Source organism: Phallusia mammillata, chromosome 8, assembly GCF_965637545.1.
Source record: "Phallusia mammillata chromosome 8, kaPhaMamm4.hap1.1, whole genome shotgun sequence".
NCBI lineage: Eukaryota > Metazoa > Chordata > Ascidiacea > Phlebobranchia > Ascidiidae > Phallusia > Phallusia mammillata.
Window position 1 is genome coordinate 15,210,869 of NC_137259.1, and position 20,679 is coordinate 15,231,547.

General features: G+C 35.9%; 1 protein-coding gene across 2 annotated transcripts in view; it reads left to right on the forward strand.

The window, feature by feature from the left end:
- Nucleotides 1-20,679, forward strand: part of LOC145205018 (titin-like) — a 128,906-nt gene that overhangs the window by 96,986 nt on the left and 11,241 nt on the right. For both annotated transcript variants that reach the window (XM_080077642.1, XM_080077643.1), the window contains exons 58-98: nucleotides 175-268; nucleotides 411-684; nucleotides 1,213-1,349; nucleotides 1,663-1,843; nucleotides 2,096-2,211; nucleotides 2,656-2,861; nucleotides 2,972-3,095; nucleotides 3,426-3,565; nucleotides 3,801-3,939; nucleotides 4,280-4,415; nucleotides 4,865-5,004; nucleotides 5,445-5,563; nucleotides 6,119-6,236; nucleotides 6,635-6,842; nucleotides 7,151-7,289; nucleotides 7,389-7,598; nucleotides 7,852-7,984; nucleotides 8,144-8,293; nucleotides 8,598-8,732; nucleotides 9,045-9,196; nucleotides 9,385-9,502; nucleotides 9,770-9,883; nucleotides 10,225-10,380; nucleotides 10,699-10,843; nucleotides 11,790-11,917; nucleotides 12,162-12,286; nucleotides 12,670-12,829; nucleotides 12,899-13,041; nucleotides 13,371-13,589; nucleotides 13,659-13,801; nucleotides 14,227-14,407; nucleotides 14,622-14,726; nucleotides 14,809-14,952; nucleotides 15,534-15,729; nucleotides 16,205-16,421; nucleotides 16,741-16,989; nucleotides 17,382-17,529; nucleotides 18,056-18,204; nucleotides 18,601-18,781; nucleotides 19,156-20,093; nucleotides 20,500-20,646. In XM_080077642.1, coding sequence (XP_079933768.1) covers nucleotides 175-268; nucleotides 411-684; nucleotides 1,213-1,349; nucleotides 1,663-1,843; nucleotides 2,096-2,211; nucleotides 2,656-2,861; nucleotides 2,972-3,095; nucleotides 3,426-3,565; nucleotides 3,801-3,939; nucleotides 4,280-4,415; nucleotides 4,865-5,004; nucleotides 5,445-5,563; nucleotides 6,119-6,236; nucleotides 6,635-6,842; nucleotides 7,151-7,289; nucleotides 7,389-7,598; nucleotides 7,852-7,984; nucleotides 8,144-8,293; nucleotides 8,598-8,732; nucleotides 9,045-9,196; nucleotides 9,385-9,502; nucleotides 9,770-9,883; nucleotides 10,225-10,380; nucleotides 10,699-10,843; nucleotides 11,790-11,917; nucleotides 12,162-12,286; nucleotides 12,670-12,829; nucleotides 12,899-13,041; nucleotides 13,371-13,589; nucleotides 13,659-13,801; nucleotides 14,227-14,407; nucleotides 14,622-14,726; nucleotides 14,809-14,952; nucleotides 15,534-15,729; nucleotides 16,205-16,421; nucleotides 16,741-16,989; nucleotides 17,382-17,529; nucleotides 18,056-18,204; nucleotides 18,601-18,781; nucleotides 19,156-20,093; nucleotides 20,500-20,646 — 7,157 coding nt within the window. The remainder of the gene's footprint in view (nucleotides 1-174; nucleotides 269-410; nucleotides 685-1,212; nucleotides 1,350-1,662; nucleotides 1,844-2,095; nucleotides 2,212-2,655; nucleotides 2,862-2,971; nucleotides 3,096-3,425; nucleotides 3,566-3,800; nucleotides 3,940-4,279; nucleotides 4,416-4,864; nucleotides 5,005-5,444; nucleotides 5,564-6,118; nucleotides 6,237-6,634; nucleotides 6,843-7,150; nucleotides 7,290-7,388; nucleotides 7,599-7,851; nucleotides 7,985-8,143; nucleotides 8,294-8,597; nucleotides 8,733-9,044; nucleotides 9,197-9,384; nucleotides 9,503-9,769; nucleotides 9,884-10,224; nucleotides 10,381-10,698; nucleotides 10,844-11,789; nucleotides 11,918-12,161; nucleotides 12,287-12,669; nucleotides 12,830-12,898; nucleotides 13,042-13,370; nucleotides 13,590-13,658; nucleotides 13,802-14,226; nucleotides 14,408-14,621; nucleotides 14,727-14,808; nucleotides 14,953-15,533; nucleotides 15,730-16,204; nucleotides 16,422-16,740; nucleotides 16,990-17,381; nucleotides 17,530-18,055; nucleotides 18,205-18,600; nucleotides 18,782-19,155; nucleotides 20,094-20,499; nucleotides 20,647-20,679) is intronic.

Below are 20,679 nucleotides of genomic sequence, written 5' to 3' on the forward strand. Positions count from 1 at the left end.
TCAATGTTTGGACTTTTTACCTGTTTTCTCATAAATTATGGCGGTGTTTGTTATAAATACAAGTTTCATTTCCCAAAAAGCATTTGTAAACTTTGCATGACATTTTTGTAGCAATATAAAAACTTCTAAAACTCATAAAAACAACATTTCTAAGCTTTGTTACTTGCTTTTCAGGTTGAAGATTTGAAATCACACCACACTCTAAGAATTCCAAAAACAAAACAAACTGATCAAGGATTTTATTTTTGTACTGCTTCAAACAGTGCAGGTGTTTTCTTTTTAACTACAACAGTTCTGTTACAAATGTTAAAAAATTTGGTCTCCGCAGTGATGATTTGAAATTTGGGAAAGCACTTTTTTATTTTTCAACTAGTTGCTGCAGTGAATTACAAATATTTTTTTTCAAAAAGGTGAAGTTTCCTGCAGTGTAAAACTTGATGTCACAGTTCATGAAAACTCTATTCCACCTTCTGTTAAGTTCGGTGCTGAAGCGCTATCTCCCACTACATCAGAAACAGCAGAGGAAAATATTCCTGCCAGCTTTCCCAAGAAGTCTTCAGGGAGCTCTAAATCCATTATTTTGACATCAGGCAAAAATGCAAAAATAAGTTTAACTGTCCGTGGAGTTCCTAAACCCGAAGTGACTTGGTATAAGGGAGGTCAGCAATTAAGAACTGGAAACAGGTTTGCATTTTTTACCTATAAATTTCAGCAGCTAAGACTTTAAATTTCAAAACAATAGAATTAAATATGTTTTTGATATGTCAAACTAGTTTTGTTTTCACCTAATAACACATTTCACTATTTTAGTCAACAACAAAGTAAAGAACATGCTTTAGATAGCACAATTGCTTTGTATTCACAAGGTTGTGGGTTTTAATCCTATATCAGTCGCTTGTGTTTCCCTGAGCAAGAAACTTGAGCGGCATTGCTCCAACCCAGTGGTTTTCGATGTTGAAGTCATGAAGTTCCTAAACCTAAAAACATAAATAATAAATGATTTACCGAACTTGCATTAAAACAACACATTCAGACGTTGCTCACCCCTTTAGGAGAAAAATAGAACAACAACAAAGACTTTTTGCACACAGCTGTATGATTGCAACCTCTCTTTGTAAACTAATTTACATGAACATGACGTTCTATCTTTATTACTACCACAAGCCACTTGACAAAATTGGTCTGTGTCTTTAACATGTTTTTCACCTTCAGATTTAGTCTTTACAAAAATGTTGATGTGTACCAACTTCAAATTGCCAAAGTTCAAAAAGATGATGCTGGTTTGTATTCAGTGCTGGCCTGCAATGCTGGAGGTCTCTTTACAACTCTTATTGATATAACTGTAAGAGGTACGACCAATAACCTGGCATTTGTTTTGGTGTTACTTATGTTTGTGCTTAATGTGGACTGCTAAGTTAGTGTTTGTAATAAGAATATGTTAATAAAGATCTACAGTCAATATAACCACCTAACCTTTTTATATATCTTGACATTTTTTACAGTTAAATATAGTTATCCAATTTGTGTATGTATATCACAAATTGGGAAATGTTTATTTCTAGGTTAAAATCAGTTGACAATCTTATAATATTTTTGCTAAAAAGCATCTTCAGTGTCTAATTAAAATTTTAAACGCTGGTAGTAAAATTGTTTTTATATTAGAGATTCGATTGCCCTCAATATTTGCCAAGCCACCTGAGCCAAGTATTTCAGCTCATGAAGGGGCCGATGCTGTGATACAATGTAGACTAAAAGAAAACGAGAAGGCAAGGGAGGCAAAATGGTGGAAAGAGAACAAACTTCTACAAAAGACTTCTGACAAATATGAGATGACCTCAGATGGGTAAAACTTAATTGGTCAAAGGTCAAAGCATAAGAAACAACAACAAAAAACATATAGATATTTAAAAACTGCTTGTCAATGGCCTGGAATATATCAGTGTCAGTTTAGTGAGGTTGAACTGTTATATCATAAGTAATGTACACTTTATCAACACCAAGGAGACTGTTAAAACTTTGTATTGTCATGAATGTTAGATACGATGCAGGATTTCTGTTTATGTTTAATTTGCTAACGTCAAGAATTTTACACCAGCTCCCTTCGCCAGCTAACAGTGAAATCAGTAACAGCCAATGACAGTGGTGAATACAAGTGTCAAGTTGGAAATCATGTGGAGAAAGCAAAGCTTGCTGTACACAAAAACCAACCCGGTATTTAACATTTTTTATTTCTAAACACTTAAATATTAAAAAAAATGTGTCCAGAACATTTTTTTTCTTTGTTTATTTGTTTGTAAACTTATTATGATGATGGCATGCCAATATGATAAGCAAACCTTATACCAGTGGCTTTCAAACTGTGGCTTGCATACAGAGTGACATAAAAGGTATTTCAGGTAGAATGCAAGCTTGTTTCAGTTGACAAAAGTTTATCGATATAATGTATTTATCACACACTTTTTAAAGTTCTTCTTGCAAGATAATTACTTTTCATTTGCATTTTATATGCTTATGAAGCATCCTAAAGCACTGTATTGATTGTGGCTGTTCTACTGTAGCTTATTTTCTGGATAAAAGTGGTTTACATACAAATTTTCTTGATACATATAGGTGGTATGCGACCATTGTACAAAGCTCTATCAAGATATGCCATAGTTTTTCCAGGTACCCAACAAGATCGAAATGAGCTGCATCCGATACAGGAAAAAACACCGATTAAAATTCTTAGTCTGCCTACTCCGGCACATATGGAAGTACCAGAAAAAGGCACCTTGATTCTGCAGCACCGCATTAATGAAGCTGTTGAAAATTGCACTTGGTCATTAAATGGGAAACAACTTTATGATTCCGAGAGATGCAAGGTGCCAAATGTTCAAACAATTTGTATGCTATATAACGGAATATACGCTAAATTATCGTGCGTTAATACGAAATGCATTGTTGTTGTTGTATCAGAAACTTTGTTTGACAGATCACAGTTAAAGAAGGAAAATACTCCTTGATGTTAATGAACGTTTCTCCAAAAGATGCAGGAGATGTTGTTTTTAAAGTTCCAGGATCCAACGTCGCCATCACTACTTCAATAAAAGTACAAGGTAGCATATCATCACCCCTCCATCATCATTTGTCTGCTTTAATGATTGAACAATCAGATTTTCCCTTTTTAAACTTTACCACGACACGAAGAAATTAAGTCCATTGTCACATAATTCCACTACTTGCAGCCAATAGAGGATACAGAAAAACTGTACAATATAATTGACGTAAATTGACCGTTTTTCGTTTTAAATCTTCGGATGAAGTTGTAAATTGTCATTTATAGCGGAATATGCTTAAAAATCGTGTTTCTGGGTAATTTGTTGATTTTTAATTTCATTAACTACATTTTTATTACTCGATATAAACAAACTTATGTTTAATCGTAGCCCTTCCTGCAATGCCTAAAGTCCCTAGAGTCCAGATGAAAGATGACACAAGCGTACGTGTGTCTTGGCAACCAACAGCAAGTGATGATGTTGAATACGTCATCGAAGCGTTCTCGGATAAATCCAAAGAGTGGAAAGAAGTAAGTCATCTCAGATTTTTACACCCTACTGTATAATTTTCTAATTACTACTGTACTGTATAATTTTTCTAATTAGGCAACTGTGCAAGATCAAAGGATTTTTATCATACGAGTAGACAATCTTTTGTGAAAACAATCGGACATATAGTTCTCTTTTTAGATCCGTCTGCTTTGTATTTTTGGGGTAGGGGTAAGACGGCAGAAGAAAGTAAATCCGTTTTGGTTTGTTATTTAGGTTGGTGTAGCATCTGCCAAGGCTGGACAATTTACTGTGACGGGATTAGAACCTGGAACCTCTTACACATTTCGCATGAAAGCACAAAATCAGGCTGGAATGGGAGTGAGCTGTGATTCGAGCCAACAAATCATGATACGTAAGTTGTTATTTCGACAGAAATCCCCGAAAAGTTTCAAAAGGTACCTACGTGGTTTTGAAATTTGTGTTTAAAACGATTGTAAAAGGCTAAACAACCCCTTCTACCTATTCCCTCTCAGAAAAAATTTCCAGCATGCAAAAAGATTGCAAAGTGGACCAGGTTTTTTGTCAATTTTTCAACTCTTTTGGATGCCCCGCTGTGCCAAAAAGGGCAAATACAAAGATGTTTTGTTTAATGTTTTGGAACTTATCGGCTACGAAATAATGAGGCTTTGTTTAAAGTTAGCCTTATTTAATTCAGTTTAAACTCTTAATGGAACTATGTTTTTGATTTTCAGCGTCAAAAACTTACATTGTGCAAGGCCTCGATGACATTGCTATCATGGAGAGCGAGACCGCCCGATTTAATGTGCAACTCAGCAGCGCCGCTTGTGGCGGAAATTGGTTTTTAAACGGACTTAAACTTTCACAAAGGTTGGATTGGATGCTTTTTCGCTCTTGCTATTTGAAATTTCGCGAAATCTTGTTGTACACCTTTTCTAAACCATCTGTCAGAATTAAATAAAATTGTAGTATATGTGAAGTAAAATTGAAATACGTCTTACACAATTTCTGACATATTTTTACTGTAACTTACTTCTTTCGCAAATAGACCATAACAAATCTTAATTTTGAGACCTTATCTCATACCACCTGATTCGGTGCTTTGTAATCCTAGTTGAGGACCCTTTCTTCTTGGAACTAGTGATACAGCCAAAACTTGTTTTTGCAGACTAAAGAGTGTTGCAAACATTATACAAATCTAACAAATTGGAAAAAAATGTTTGCACAAACAAAGCACTAATGCAGTGTGAATCCGATTATCGGTCTGATAGACACGTAGATCTCTTTTAAGCAATTTTTGAATAATGTTTGTCCTGTAGAGGAGAAACTTGTCAGTTGATGACGTCAGGTTGCGCTCATTCACTGGTGATGCGAAACCTGACAAAGACTGGAAGTGCAACAGTGCAGTTCGTCACAAGTGATGGAAAGTTGATGACATCAGCACAACTCATGGTGAAAGGTAAAACAACATTGGACAGTTTTACATCAACGATAATTTCACAACATGGAAGTTTCATAATCTAGTTCAGCGGTTTTTAAATTTACCGATCGCGTACCGCCTCATGACTTTTTTTCTATCGCTGCGTACCACATATATCTTGTTTAAAAAGGTAGACCAAGTTGTATCAGATTGTTTCTGGCAAAATATATGGCATGTGATCTGTCATGCCTCGTATAAATGCAGGATTTGTTTAATAACGTTTGTTTCGTTTGGTATAAAAGTTTAATTTTTCGGTTGTACTTATGTTGTGGTCCGTGTTGATGGCCATCCTGTATATACAACAGAAAAACCATGTGACATGTGCGCAGATGTGACATGTGTGTACAAGATTTAAAAAAAGCTATAAAGTGTTTGTTAATTACTGGGGTGTAATTCTACAGCAAAACTTTTCTTCGCAGGCAAATCACTTTCTGTGGTGCAGAAGCTTGCTGACGTCACTGTTACTGAAAACGCAGATGCAACATTCACAGTGGCTTTGTCGAAAGCTGTTAACAAACTGGCCAAGTGGTACCATAAGGTACATAATGTCACCAACAATAATGATATTAACAATTGTTTAAATACTTTATGTTTAACGGTAACCTAACAATTTGCTTTGAACCTAACCTTCTCATACCATTTTTTGCAATAGACGTGTAACAAACGTATTCTACACAACAGTAACATTAGATCTAAAGTCATAAATACTATGTTGCTAAACAGTGTTTTTTTAAGGTGTTTTGGGGGACCGTTTTCTCCAGCGGTTTCCCAAAATTTGCCAGTAGCCTAATAAATAATTCGTTTAAGCAAATATGGCTATTTTTTGGTATTTAAATGAAACACTTGCGGTCTCTTAAAACTACTTAGCGGTCACCCAAACCAAACCTTAAAAAAAACCTGTTGCTAAATATACAGCAAGTAAACTTATTGGCGTTTAGCTATGGGATTTTAAGGTTTATCGAATTTATATTAAAATACTATAGTAAATGTGTACATTGTATTTATATTTTATTTGATTTATGTACCGCCTAAATATTTTAAAACACACGGTTTAGTACAAAATATCAGGCTTATGACGTCATCTCTGATTAAGGGTTTGGAACTGACACAATCCCACGACGTCATCATGGAGAAGCGCGGGGAATTTCAGGTCCTACACATGAAGAACATCAAAAACACTGCATCTGGAGAAATTCGATTTGTTATGCTAGGTTGTTCTCTTTCAATCAATTGCAATACTCTTAGTTTAAACTTAAAAAATAGAATCGCCCAGCTCGTTGCTTGGTGGACGTAGACTGTAATAACCCTTAAGTATGTTAATTACTTTCCATCTTGTGTCAATTGTTATTAATTTAAACTAATTGTCTTATTATGAGCATTTGTTCAAACACAATTAAATCACATGTAACGTACTGCTAACGTACTGAGTAAATATAAATTACATGTCCATTGATTGCAATAATGGCATCAGAGGACCTTGTTAAAAAATACTAATTACCAAATTTCTGAATATCCGTGCAATAGAATGAACTTCAAAATGTTAAAAAACTAAAACACAAGTCGTTTTATTTCTTAGTCACAATCAAAATGTTTCACCTATCTATTACAGGCGAACCACAAACATCGTGTTCAGCAAAACTCACAGTGCTGGGTTGGTTTGAAACCGAGCCATTTCAGAAAATCTCCACTGGTCTACCCGAGAGCACTTCCATACAAATTGGTGGGGACACCGTATTTACTATACGTCTCTCATCTGATGGAAAGTGCAATTCGAGTTGGTCTCATTGCGGCAAACCCATTCCGCGAAAAAGCAAAAAGTAAGAATATGACATGTATTTCTGTCTATTCTGTTGATATGGTCATGTGATTGGGACTCCTCGTCTTTGCTTTAGGAGTTAATAGATCTTATATTTTAGTTGCTTTGCCATTTTAGGTTTTGCGAATGTCTAAGGAATTAAAGTCTGGTTATACTTAGAAATATATACGAGTGTGTTTTGTGTGCAATGTTAGTTTGCAAAATATAAATTCCTTTTTATATTTTATAGTATACATTGTCTTATATCTAGCTATTCTGTTATCTATATTTGTAGCCACAACCTTTTTGAAATGTTTAACTTTTTGTCAGATACAAGATCAAACAACACGGCGACGAAATACGACTAACGATCCGTGACGTCACTGTTGATGACGTCGGGCCTGTGCAGTGTCTAGTGGACAAACAAAAAACAGTGACGGAACTAAAAGTTGATCAACAACAATTGGAGGTCAGCATTGACATGTGATGTAGAAAACACCACTTATATGAGAAGAAAGTTAAAATCGTTTCTTTTAATATTTTTTTTTCTTTTTTTTTTATCTTTTAGGTTGCTGATGGAAAAATGCCTAATTCGGAACCTCCTAAACCATTGTTCACTTTTGTTGACGACGAATCCGAATCCTCACGAAGTCAAGTTCGGAGTTTTTCGGAAGGCGAACGTGACGTAACGATCACGTGCCGCGTTTCGGATCCAAATGCGAAGGTCGAATGGAGAAAGAATGGAAAAGCGATTAATATGGAAGATGAAAATGTCAAAGTAAGATTACAGAAAGTTTAAAAACACAATTTGAACTGTTCTGTGTCCTTTCAAAATCACAAGTTTGTGATATGTTACACCATATTGCAATTTTAACAAACTTTTTTTCGCGTCTGTTTTGTTACACAGGTAAAAAACAATGTTTTCGCGTAATAGAGACTCTTTATTACTTAAATGCCTACTAATGAAAAAAGAAGCCCTATAAAATTGTTTTCGAATACAGATTTTATCTGGTGCTGTTTTCTATTTTAAGGTGATTGACGAAAACAATGAACGAAAGCTGATTTTTCGTAAAGTTTCGCCAATAGATAGTGCCACATATGACTGTGTTCTCATCTCCGACAGTGATGACTTAATGAAAAAATCATTTGAAATTCATGTAAAAGGTATATTTTAACAATCAGTTTAATAATTCGTTTTGCCACCTAATGGACTTGTTAAAATAAGGAGCCCTTTAATTTGTGAAAATTTTTGTTGATTTTTAAAATTACGACTTTTTTAAATTGTAAAAGTGCATTTGTTCTGACATTCTTTCTACTGCACAGAGACACTTCAGCTTATAACCAAACAACTTTGTGGAAAACAAGATCTGACAGAGGGCGACATCATGCGGCTAACAGTTTTTGTTGAACCGCCCACTACTGACCTCGTGTGGATGAAAGATGGACTAAAATTGAAGGTGTCAGAAGACAAAGGTATGTGCTTCAATTGCTTTGTATTGAAACAATCAAGACAACAAAAAGTACTTTTCACGATTAGGCTTAATCTTTTTTAAAGCAAAAAACAGGATGAATTGTTGCAAAAACAAATTATTGAAGCACTGGACCACGTATATTGGGGAAAAAAATTATTATCTCAAATCAACAGTTCCAAATGTGTTAAATTGTCTCTCACCAGTTTATGGCCCGATTTATCAATATTCAATGACGTTTGTTTCTTTGCAGTGGGTTGACATATATGGTCGTACGTGTGGGCAATGCAACTTTTTTTCGAACGCAGACTCTCGTATCCAAGCAACCGGAATCGGTAGCAACGAGCGGCATCTCGTTGTCAAGGAAGTCACGTGTCAGGACAGTGGTGTTTACTCATGCGAAACGCTTCATGATTCGTCGAAGTTGAGTATCAAAGTGTCAGGTATTGTATAATCATTTATCGCTGATCTTTTATCTCAAATACCTAAAAAACATAACGCGACGTTTACTAATTTATGACTTTAAAAAAATTATAAATACGCAAGTTGTCCTTGTAAAACATCACAGAAGCCTAGAGGCCCTTGTCCACTTTGAAATTTCAATGTACCTTAAATTAAGCAATTTTGTCGAAACCTCAGTCATTGATGTGATAAGATTGTGGTAAAACTAACTAATGGCTTGTTGCATTTTCTAAATCGACAGGCTAGGCATCAAACGTAAATTGTTTGTTTTTTAAAAGACTATTGGTTTGCAGAACCAGTGGTTGAAGTGATTCAGAATTTAAACAATTGCGAGTGCGAGGATTGTGGAACTGTCAGTTTTCAAGTCAAGTTGTCTCGAAAGCCGAAAGTTTCTCATCAATGGAAGTTGAACGGAAGGAAACTTGTTAACAATGATGATTGCCTTGTAAGTTTTGCCAAGCGTAAATCTACATTGAATAATGTATGTTCGGTTTTTCATAAACCATGCCGTGAAGGGCAATTTATTCTTCCGCTCTTCTGCTTATTTACTATCTGTTTCAATAAGCTTTTTATGTAGCTTTAATATTTCTCTAGCATTTGGGCTTTAACAAGTATAACAATATCATCGTACAGATTACTTGCAATGAGAATTTGCACTGCGCTACATTGAGGAATCTGACTTCTAAAGATAGTGGCCAAATGGAGTTTGTTTGTGGAGAAGTTAAGGAAACCGCTTCTCTTCTTGTTCAACGTAAGTTTGGAAAAATCAGTTTTTTCACATATAGACGTTTAAATAAGATTTTCTGTAATTTTGTAGTAAGTTCTTCGAAATGGTTATTGCTGTTCGATATTATTACAGGATTATCGTAAGCCTAAAATCTAATTATGTTTGTAAAATCCTAAAGAAAAACTATGACATATTTTAAAACTTTAAAGAAAAACTATGTGTCTGGTATCATGCCATTTTTCGAAAATAATTCAAGTCCACTTTCTTAACATATCTTTGTTTTGTTCATAGCGCCACCTATCAAGTTCACCCAACGATTGAATGACGTCACAGCCAGTGCTGGTTTTGAAGCAATATTTCTATGTGAGGTGAACGATGATGATGCAGAGGTGCAATGGTTTAAAGGTGCAAAAACATTGAAATTAGTTGTTTTATTGATCTAAAATATTTTTTTGCTATTGGGGAAAGGTTTTTGATATGCTTGATATGGTTTGGGTGAATATCATTGCAAGCAACTTTTTAGATGAAAAAAAAAGAAAACCGGCTGAAAAGCTGCATATGCATAAAATAAACGATTAAAATTAAAAAAATGCCAAAAAAAACATTTCTGCTTTAGACCTTCAAATTAAACAAAAAATCGGGATATACATATATATTGTAGAGATTGTTTACACCAAAAAAAGAGGAAGAAGTTGAAATATATGCGAAATAAAATCATTACATTTAATAAATGTTGTTTTTGAAAGATGGCGTTGAAATTAGATCAAATGATCGCTACGTCATCATACGAGAAGGCCGAGTTCGGAAATTGAAGTTCAAGGAGGCCACTTTTGAAGAAAGCGGATCATCATTCAAATGTAAATCGAAAAATGACGTTACAACATGCACTTTGCAAGTCGAAAGTAAGTAATATAATGAAATAAATGAAAAAATGCAACTAAAGAATAAAAAAAGTAAAAAGATGGCGTTTATATGCACTCCCCTGATCACAACTGAGTGATAAGATGAAATTGTAAGAAAAAACGAAAACAAAATCCAGAAATTACTAGAAAATATCTATAAAAAACAAAAACTAAGACAATTGATTTTACATCTTTATGTTTTTCCAAATGCAAGCTGGATCTTAATATTATTATTGTTTTATTTGAATAGAAGTACACAAATTTAATGTAATACCAAAACGCTCGTAATATACAAAAAAAAGAATTACTTATTTGCAGAACCCGTCCTAAGCGTGGTGGAAGAGCTCAGTGACGTCACTGTGATTGAGGGGGAGCGGGCAATCTTTCGATGCAAGTTGTCCTTGGCCGATGTCAAGGTCATTTGGTTGAAAAATGGAAAGATTCTGGAAGACGAAAAGCACAAGTCAGTTCAAAAATAATTCCTGTTGAAATACAATAAATCAAAAATCGACGCTCAAGTTTGAGATTAGGCAATTCGATTAATTCTGGTTATTACGTATTTCATTTTCGATGCAGTTGATACCATTTTACATTTACTAAAAAAAACATATTTATTTTGTTATATTTGTCAAACTTTAAACTCCTATGCGACAGAAACGTACGTATTTTGGTGATTACGTTACAATCTATCATGTTCTAAGTCAGTGGTTCTTTACTCATTTCGGGCCATGGACCACCAGTTCAATTATATGAATATTATGGACCAGTACATTGTTAAGTACGGATAAAGAAAACATCTGTAACAAGCATAGTGGCTTGAAATTATTCCTTGGATAAGCTTTTTTCGTACTGAATATTCACTATTCAATAAGTATATCTAACTAATTCCATTTTTTCACCAAATATGATTAACGCCCTGTGGACCACCCAAAGGTTATCCTGGACCACTAGTTGAGAACCCTTGCTTTACATCAAAACCAATGGACTATAAAATCCTTGGTAAAACAGAATATGATTTTATAGTCGATTGGTTTTAATGTATTACAGTTAAAAAGGCAAACAGTGATTGTCAGTTTAAGACATGCTGTTGATGGTTTTGATCTGTTACTACTAAAGTTGTCATTTTTATGATAGGCATGGTTGCCACACCGTCCCTATTTCTTAGACTTGCATTCTTTATTATTGGGTTTACAACATTCAGTATTTTACTTCAACTGAGACGCATCATTTGTGCAGTAACTTGCTGGATTAGTTTATGAGACTAATTTTTCTGTGAAAATAAAGTTTTACACCAATATAGCCTGCACAACTAACCTACCCTGTTAAAACTCAATTTCTACATTTCTTCAGAAGAATGACATTTGCAGTATCATTGCCTGTGACAGCTTCTTAACAGTAATGTTATTCAGACGTGAGGTGATCAGTGATGGATACTTGCACGAGCTGCGCATGCGCAAACTCACTACCGCCGACAGTGGTGAGGTAAAACTAGTGGTTGATTGCGACTTGCTGGACTGCGCTACTTTGTTGGTAAAAAGTAAGTTATAATGTACAGTGTACAGTGTTGTTTTCATATGTACCATTTGACTTTTTTCGCACAAATGCAAGTAACAAAAACATATTTTATATTTTTGAGTAAAACTGTACACATCTTTCAACATTATTTTGTTTTCAACACAAGTGTGCCCAACTTCATCGTTTGTTTTTGCAATCATTTATTGAATAACCTAATTCTGTACATTGTTATGACGAACTTTGACTTCACAAATTGTTGACCCCAGAACCACCAGTTCGTTTCACACGTGACCTGCGAGATCAAGTCGTCGATCTTAAAGTTCAAGTCGAAATGATGTGCGAAGTTTCCGATCATGAAGCTGAAGTCACGTGGTACAGAAATGACGTAACAGTAAGTACCATTGTGACGTCATAGCATAACAATTAAAACAGCAAATTTCGCAAATCCTTTCTAATTTGCATCCAATCAAAATATACAGATGATAAAAGTTTGTTTCAACTAGCCCCATATTGCCAGGTTTTCTTTATAACCTGGTAATTAGACACTTGATCCGACAAAATTATTATGTTGTACTGATGTTTAGATCACTAATAAAATAAAGATATATTTTGGGGGGTAAATTGCCTGTTTTTTTAAATCGTTAAATTTGTAGCCATTTTCTTAATTACGCTTAGAACATTCAACAATGTGGTTGTGCCAGCTTTCATAAGTAGTCTATTTGATTTGGTTTGCACTTTTTTTAATTTACAGCTACATTTTAACATTGATTTTAGGTGGAAGAAGCGCAGAAGTCCACCGACCTAAACATCACAACCCACACTGACGGCTGCAAGCGATTTCTCGTCATATCACGTGCTCTCATGCATCACGAAGCACGTTACTCGTGCGTGACCGAAGATGGTAACCGCACATCAGCCGAGCTTTTCATTAAAGGTGCGTCCCAAAACTTTATTTGCATCGCTACAAAATAGCATGAATTGTACATTTTTTACGTATTTTTAGTGCCCCCTTTGACACTGGTTCGACCTCTTAGTGACGTCAGCAAGTACATAGGCGATGACGTTGAATTTATGGTTGAACTTTCTATGGCGGATATAGAGGGAGAATGGCTATTGGACAGTGAACCAATAAGTGTGGGCAAAAAGGTATAACAACTTTACCCTGGAAGCATAAACACAGTTAATTTGAACCCTTTTTTTCACAGAAATTAAGATAGTTTTTTTAAAAAAAAAAAGATGTTGTGGGGATATAGTGTTTTATGTCTTTTAAAAGAAAAAAAATTCCGTAGTCCGAAAACATAGGTTGCTTTAATTAGGCTACCACAGGAAAAACAAGTAACTTTAAATATGAACCTTTTTTACGGCAAGCACGCTTGCACAAAAACCTTTAAATTTATCAGTGTGGTTTACTATTGTGATTTACGGAATTATGTTTTGTATTATTTGAATAAAATGTCAATCCATTGATTCAATAGGTTAAAACTGAAATCAAAGCTGAACGAAAAACCCTGATTTTGAAAGATGTTCGACAACCTGGAATTATTACATATCGTGTCAACAAACAAGTTACAACAACCTGCCGACTTGACGTACGGGAACGCCCGGTAGCGATAGAAAGACGCTTATCTGACGTGAGAGCACGCGAAGGCAGTGACGTCGCATTCGAATGTTATTTTTCAAAACCCGATCTTCAGGTACAAATATACAATCACAAATATTTCCTCGCGTATTTAATTATTAAACTTGAAATTGTAATTATTTAGGTCACGTGGTACATGGATGATGAGGAGCTGACGTCAGACGCGAAGTTTTGCATCGACACGGATGGCTGCACACAGCGGTTACGCGTCAGTGACGTCAGATACGATGACGAGGCTAATTACTCGTGTCGATACAAACACAGAAGGTGGTTGTGAACTCCTCCCTTAACAATTTAAAACGTTTTTATTCTTCTCCAATAGTCTACATATTAGATGCTATACCATGCTAAGATCTTTTAAAACTGTGTATTTTATCAACTTCAAAGGTAATATTCCCAGAACTTGAGTGTAAATTTACAAATCACATGTAAAAATAAAAGTAAATTCCTCTCAAGTATTAAAATACCTACCGGTAGTGAACCACTGTCTTAAACTACCTCTATTGACCTTAATGCAAATAAACATTAGCAAAATAAGCTACGTTGTATTTATATATGTATGCATACATACGCGAAACAATATTTTGGACTGTGTAAGTCGTAAACACGTTTTCATATTACATAGCGTATTGGTATTCATATTACATACAAGTTTCCATGACAGTTTATTGTGAACAATCGTTCTATTTTAGAACTTCAGCCGAGCTTACGGTTCTAGAACCACGTATCGATCTCATCAAGCCTTTGCGAGACTTCGATGTCTACGAAGGCGATTGCTGTGTTCTAGAATGCAAGTTATCTCTCCCAGAAGTACCTGTGTCTTGGAACCAAGACGGACGACCAACAATGGGAGCTGAATCACAAGTTGTCAAGGTAGAGTGTTGCATCCGCCATTTTTGTTTTTAGTGGTGGATTGAATTTTCTTGATCAGCGCCATTCCATTTTTTGTGAACGTTGAACTAACTAACAATTCAGCAATGGTTTAACTGACATATCTTAGGTCAATGTGGGCCAACCATATCACTATCAAATTACTGTAACAAATATAAGCTTATTTAAATACATGAATTTCAAATTTTGTTTTCAGGGCAACGAATCTGTTACTCACATCCTAACGTTGGAAAATCTGACCCGTTCTTCGTCTGGTTCCTATTCCCTTGTTTGTCTGAACAAAACACTTACCACTTGTAAGGTAAGTTTTCACTGCTATTCACAAAGTCAAAATCTTAACTATTTTCTGTAGAACACATTTGCTTCATTTTTTTCACGCGCAGATTCAAGTTTCGCCGAAACCAATCGCAGTTCTCACCCCACTTTATGACCTCACAATCCAAGACGATCAGGAGTTAGTTTTGGAATGCGAATTCTCGAAACCGTGTTCGAATGTTATGTGGACTCACGATGGTCGCGAAATCAAGGTGGGTTCAATTCTCAACTTTTCAAACCACTCAACTTTTCCAACAAAAATTGCAGAGAGTGCACACTGTTTTGACCAATAAGATCTCATCAGTGCAGCTGGTGACAAGAGATAGGCCGTTTTGGCTAGTGCAGCGGCAAAGGTACTCCGGTTTGTTAAGAGTAGTATCCTAAAGGCCATGCCTCACCTATTCTGTTCGATGCCACAGTTGGGAAACTGGCTCACAATGGGAACCTAAGTGATGTCGGCTTAGTGTCACAGTATCATCGTAAAAGCATCAAGTCAAGCAAATGATAAGCTGCAGACAGTGAAACGTTTTTTACTGCGGACCGGATAACATTGCAAATAAATGCGATAGAGCCAAACACCGTACATGCTTTAACGCAGCGCCATTTTAAAACTGTGTTCCTTTTGCAGGACCAGCGACAATTGCAATCTTATTTAGTGTCAGAAAGCGTTACTTTTAAACAGTAAACTTGTGTGGAATAATGCTCTTCTCTACTGGCAATGCTCGTTTATTTCATCACAATTAATAAACGAATACCCAGTTTATTGACGACTGTGACTTTTTACTTCTTTTAGAAATCCTCTCGAATCTTGTTTAATGGCCAAACCACAACGGTTCATCGGTTGGAAATCAAGTCCCCAGAATGGAACGACTCTGGTCGCTATTGTTGTGTTGTTCCAAAACATTGTGAAACCTCTTGTCGCGTCATAGTGGAACAATGGAGAATCGCTCTTGTACAAAATCTTCCACAGTCTTTAGTGCTTTCTGAAGGTAAATGTATAGTTTTTGCTTTTTTTCTTTTGTGATTTTTGGGATAAAAAACTGTAATTGTGGTTTTACTCATTTAAAGGGGTAGAAAATAAGTTTTACTAGTTAATTGGTGCAAATCAATGTTACATTGTTGGCATTTGGTATTTTTAACCTATATTTACCGAAATTGTTACATTGAAATTGGTTTTGGGTAAAAACAAGGGACACATTTCTTTTTCTAACCGTGGCTTGTTTCTCCCGTTTGCTTAATAAAAAAATGGTTTAAATTGTCATAAATTTGCACAAATATTCTATACGGTGGGCCTATTTCCTTTTTGATCCTGGTTGACCCAGCAGTTAAACCAAAAAACCGTCAAATTCTCAAAAAGCGATTCTACTTTATGTGCATGAAAAGTATGTAAATGGCAATAAAATAGAAGTCTGTTTTATGGTTCATTATCTTTATCGATTATCAACGTGCACACACTTCAATTAGGCGACGAAGGTCAACTCACAGTCAAATTCTCCACCCACGTGCAACCCGACGAAGTGACGTGGTTTGTCGATGACGTCAAAGTGGATGACGTGTTTGCCGCGGAAAACATGACGTCAGTTCGTCATTCACATTGCGCATCGAACTTGGTGATAGAAAAAGCTCATCTTCGATGGAAAGATGCAGCCGTTTCAGTTACCTGTCGAAATTTGGCAGCAAGGTGTGACCACTTATTGGAAAGAAGAACTCAAGTAGTATGATAGAATCATTTATAAAATAGCAATATATTTTTATGATTCAACTTTCGGTGGGTTCTCCAATGAGCCTGTATAGCACAGTTGGTAGAGCGCAAGGCTAAAAAAGACTCCTGTCGTGGGTTCGAATCCCACCGCAGGTAGATTTATTTAGCCTGTGCCTTGCCACATAGAGAATACTTGGTAACCGGCTGATTTGGCATAGCACATTTAATAGGCTTTTCGTACTATATTTTTTCGCTTTGGTGGTACTGAATTCACTAATCACTATTTTCTGTCACACAGTTGCATAATTGATGTCATCGGACTTCCCTCCGCCCCACAATGCATCGGTGTAACTCAAGATGGCCTCCACGTAAAACTCGCCTGGAAGGAACCGAGTGACCTTGGCGGCTGTGACGTCATTGATTACGTAATCGAGGTGAAGGCGGTCGACGAATGGAAGGTGACGGATTGTTTCGTCACAATGCCACGAAACCACGGCGACCTAATACAGGGACTAGTAAAGGGTCTCACTGCTGGAATTACTTATTGGTGATTACAAGTATTTTAGTACAAAAAGAGAATTTACTGACTTTGATTTGTTTAATGCTGTGAGTATACCATGTATTTGTCTTTGGTTGCCTCCGTAAATGTTTTGAAAATAACGTTTAACTTTATCAAGCACATGTGTTTGACCGAGTTACTTTGCTTGTACAAATACCATTTGCGTGGTACCTATTTTTTATTATTCAAGCTCCTTCATCGATGATAATGGCTTTGCAACAAAATGAAGAACTTTTGAATTAAAACATTTCAAACTCTCTTTACATCTTTTTTTGAGAACACGTCTCGGGCCATCTTAATCAATTTAAAACTTTCCATGGCTTTGTTATTTCTTCCTTGCCTTATTGGAAATTGTAAAACAATGCTTGTTTGTTTCACAGTTGTCGAGTTGCTGCAGTCACAGAACATGGTACTGGAGAGTTTAGTGAGTTTGAGGAAACCTTTACTCCTGAAGAGCCGCTAATATTTTCAAACGAGCTGGAAGATTTGGTGGTCGAAGAAGGAGAAAGCTTAGAGATGTGGTGTGAGGTAGGAAGTGGCGATTAAATCAAAACAACTAAATTTAAGTTTAAAAAATAAATTAAATACTGTATATGTCTGTGCAACGTTATGCCTTGGAGCTTTTCCGCATGTCATTTCCTGTATCGAATTACAAAACAAGCATCCCTAACCCCTGATGATACACTTGTACTAACTTATTATTGTGGGCTTTGGCTAAGACATATAAAACTTAATTTTAGTCATTTGAAATAGTGTATTACCTAAAATTGGGCCAAAGTTCCAATACGCATCTTAGTTAATTTGTAGTGTTGTCATCCTCGGCATATTGTGACGTCACACACTTATGACGTAACAAACAGATATCTCGGATTTTCGTTCTGCTTCTCTTGTTATTTTGTTAGTGCAGTGCCCTACTTAGATAGCATCTTTGCTCTTTTTACCGCCCTTTAGCGGATGGTTTCATTTCTAATGTGCTGATTCATTTACTACAGAGCTGACGATTCTAGATTTGGTTATGTAACCTCACATTGAACGATTTCACTTTTTTAAACAGTTGTCACGACCCAGTAAAATTGAAGCTGTATGGACTCGAGATGACGTCATAATTGGTAACGATGACGACCGTGTCAGTTTCTATTCTTATGACGACACCAGAGAGATTGTGATTGAACCCGTTTCATGTAAAGACAACGGAATGTATAAGTAAGAGAAAATTTGACATTTGCTGGTTGCAAAATAAAATAGGGAAATTAAATTTCTAATACTTAAACAAAAACAATTGTGCAACCTGATTAATGTACGATATTTGTATTTATGCAGCTGGTTTTAAAACAAATAACTTTACTAACGAACCTTCGTTGAAACTGACACAAAATAAAAGCACTAATCTCTGAAACAAGGACGGTAAAGCAGCTATTGTTAGTAACTTTTAAAAAGTTGTCCGATACAACTCTAACATTATGTACATTGTCTAAAAAAAGCCTTTAGCTTTTTAAAATCAGTTGGGTCTTTCATTGGTTTAATGCACTTAAAAAAAGGTTAATTTTAAAACTTCCACTCTCTGGCAGGTTTTAAAAAAAAATTGAACCTTTTGTATAGATGCTCTGTTGGCAACATTACGTCATCATGCCACGTCACCGTCAACTCGTTGCCCACCCTGTTTCTACGTCAGTTGAATGACGTCATTGTCGCTCAGGGGAACGAACTGGAGCTGACATGTGCTTTGTCTGCAACTTGCGATGATGTTAAATGGCTAAAAGATGGAGATATTCTTCACACGGTAAATTTGGCTCTGAAATCTTACATAAAAAAGATAATACCTTTATAATTTTGCAACTTAAATGTCTGTTTTTGGCCCTGTGTATTACAATGCAGATGGCATTTTTTCGCATTTTGAGAAAAGGTATATGATTCAGCCTGTGTAACAGGGTAGTGTCCGACGGATTAAACCATCAGCGTCACTTTTTTATAAAACAAAAATATTAATTTTCCCCTATTTAGGCATGTTTGAGAAAAGGTTGTGGAAAAAAATATAGAAAGAATGAAGACATAATAATTTAGGAACCGAAGAGTTTTAGTTCATTGAAACTAAACTTAAAACCTTAAAGTAACCTGCTAAATTTTAGATTTAAAAAAAATATATGTTTGTGGTAGTCACCGAGACATCAAATGCTGCAAGAAAACACGGTTTACATGCTGGTCGTTGAAGAAGTTAACAGAACCGATGCGGGAACATACACGTGTCAAGCCACAGACTATAACGGTGTCACTATTAGCACGGAGTCAACCGTTCACGTGTTAACTTCGGAAGAAGAAACTGATCCTGGAAACGGTTTGAAAACGCAACAAACGATTGAAGATGATGTTTTCGAATCAGACTCATTTGAATCTGATTCCCTTGATGATGAACTTCTTAATGCAGAAACATCTTCATCAAGCGACGAATCTATCACCAAGGAGGAGGAGATGACTCTTGAAAATGAAGATGATTTGTTGATCGTAGATGCTCAAAACTATGTTGAAAACCAGGATTCAATCGAAAGAGAAGATTTGAAGAAGGAAAGCGCTTACCATTCACAAAACGAAGAAGAAACTTTAAATGGGTCTGAATTCCCCGTGCTTAAAAACGAAGAGAATATAGATTTAGAAGTTCAGGATTTGGCAGTTGACGATCTTTCAGAAAAGAACGGATTAAATGACGGTTTGTCTTCCTCCATTTCTAAACAGGACAGTAATGTTAGTGTTGGAGAATCTCAATCCTCTGCCGCAGATGTTACATACACGCCGGAGAGAGCAGATTATGATAAAGAGGAAACCAAAGAAGAAAACGTTTTTGTTTCCGATGAACAAGAAAAAATAGTAGATTCTACAAATTCGTCAGAAAAGGAAACATGTGTTAATATGGCAACCATTGAATCTCCGGTTGTTGTTGACCAAAATCAGTCAACCGACGAAAGCTGTGATGACGTCAGCGGTATTGACGAAATGGCGACGTCACGTTTGGATGAGTCAAGTGGCAGTGATGCGATGGTGGTTAGTGATGGAAATGTTGGAAAAACGGTTTCTTTCGGAGATCTGAAGTTGACCGAAAAGTAAGTTTTATAACATTTCTGGATAATATTGTCAGTTTTATACAGTGAACCTCGGTTAATACCGCCCCTTTACACTTAAAAATTGTCAGGATAAGATCTGGATTAACCGATGTCGATTAGTTCAAGTCTTACCACATTACAAATCATTTGTACCTCAAGTTTTGTCCGAATTGGGCCAAGATCCGGTTTAACCGAGGTTTACTGTATTTGTGTTGTAAGGCGTTTGATGCACACCTTGGTGAAGCTATTTGATAAGTCATGCAATATTTCATTTCGCTTTCGCTCCTTAAAATCCATCAGTTTTCGACGTCTTGCTATTGTTGCAAACTAGTTTTCTAGCACGTAGTTTTGAATAAAAGCAAGTGTGTTTGCCTTCTAATTGTTTCTGAATCTGTTTGACTTTCAGAGTTGAACAAAGCGAAAGTGATGAGAAGAAACGGAAACGCATGAGTGTTGCTTCTGTGTTTTCGGATGCTTACGAAACAGCGAACGAATCCTTTGTAACTGATGATGACGCGTTTACTGACGCAACAGAAGGAGAAGATCCTGACGAGTAAGTACCTTGTTAAAAAAGTATCTAACAAGA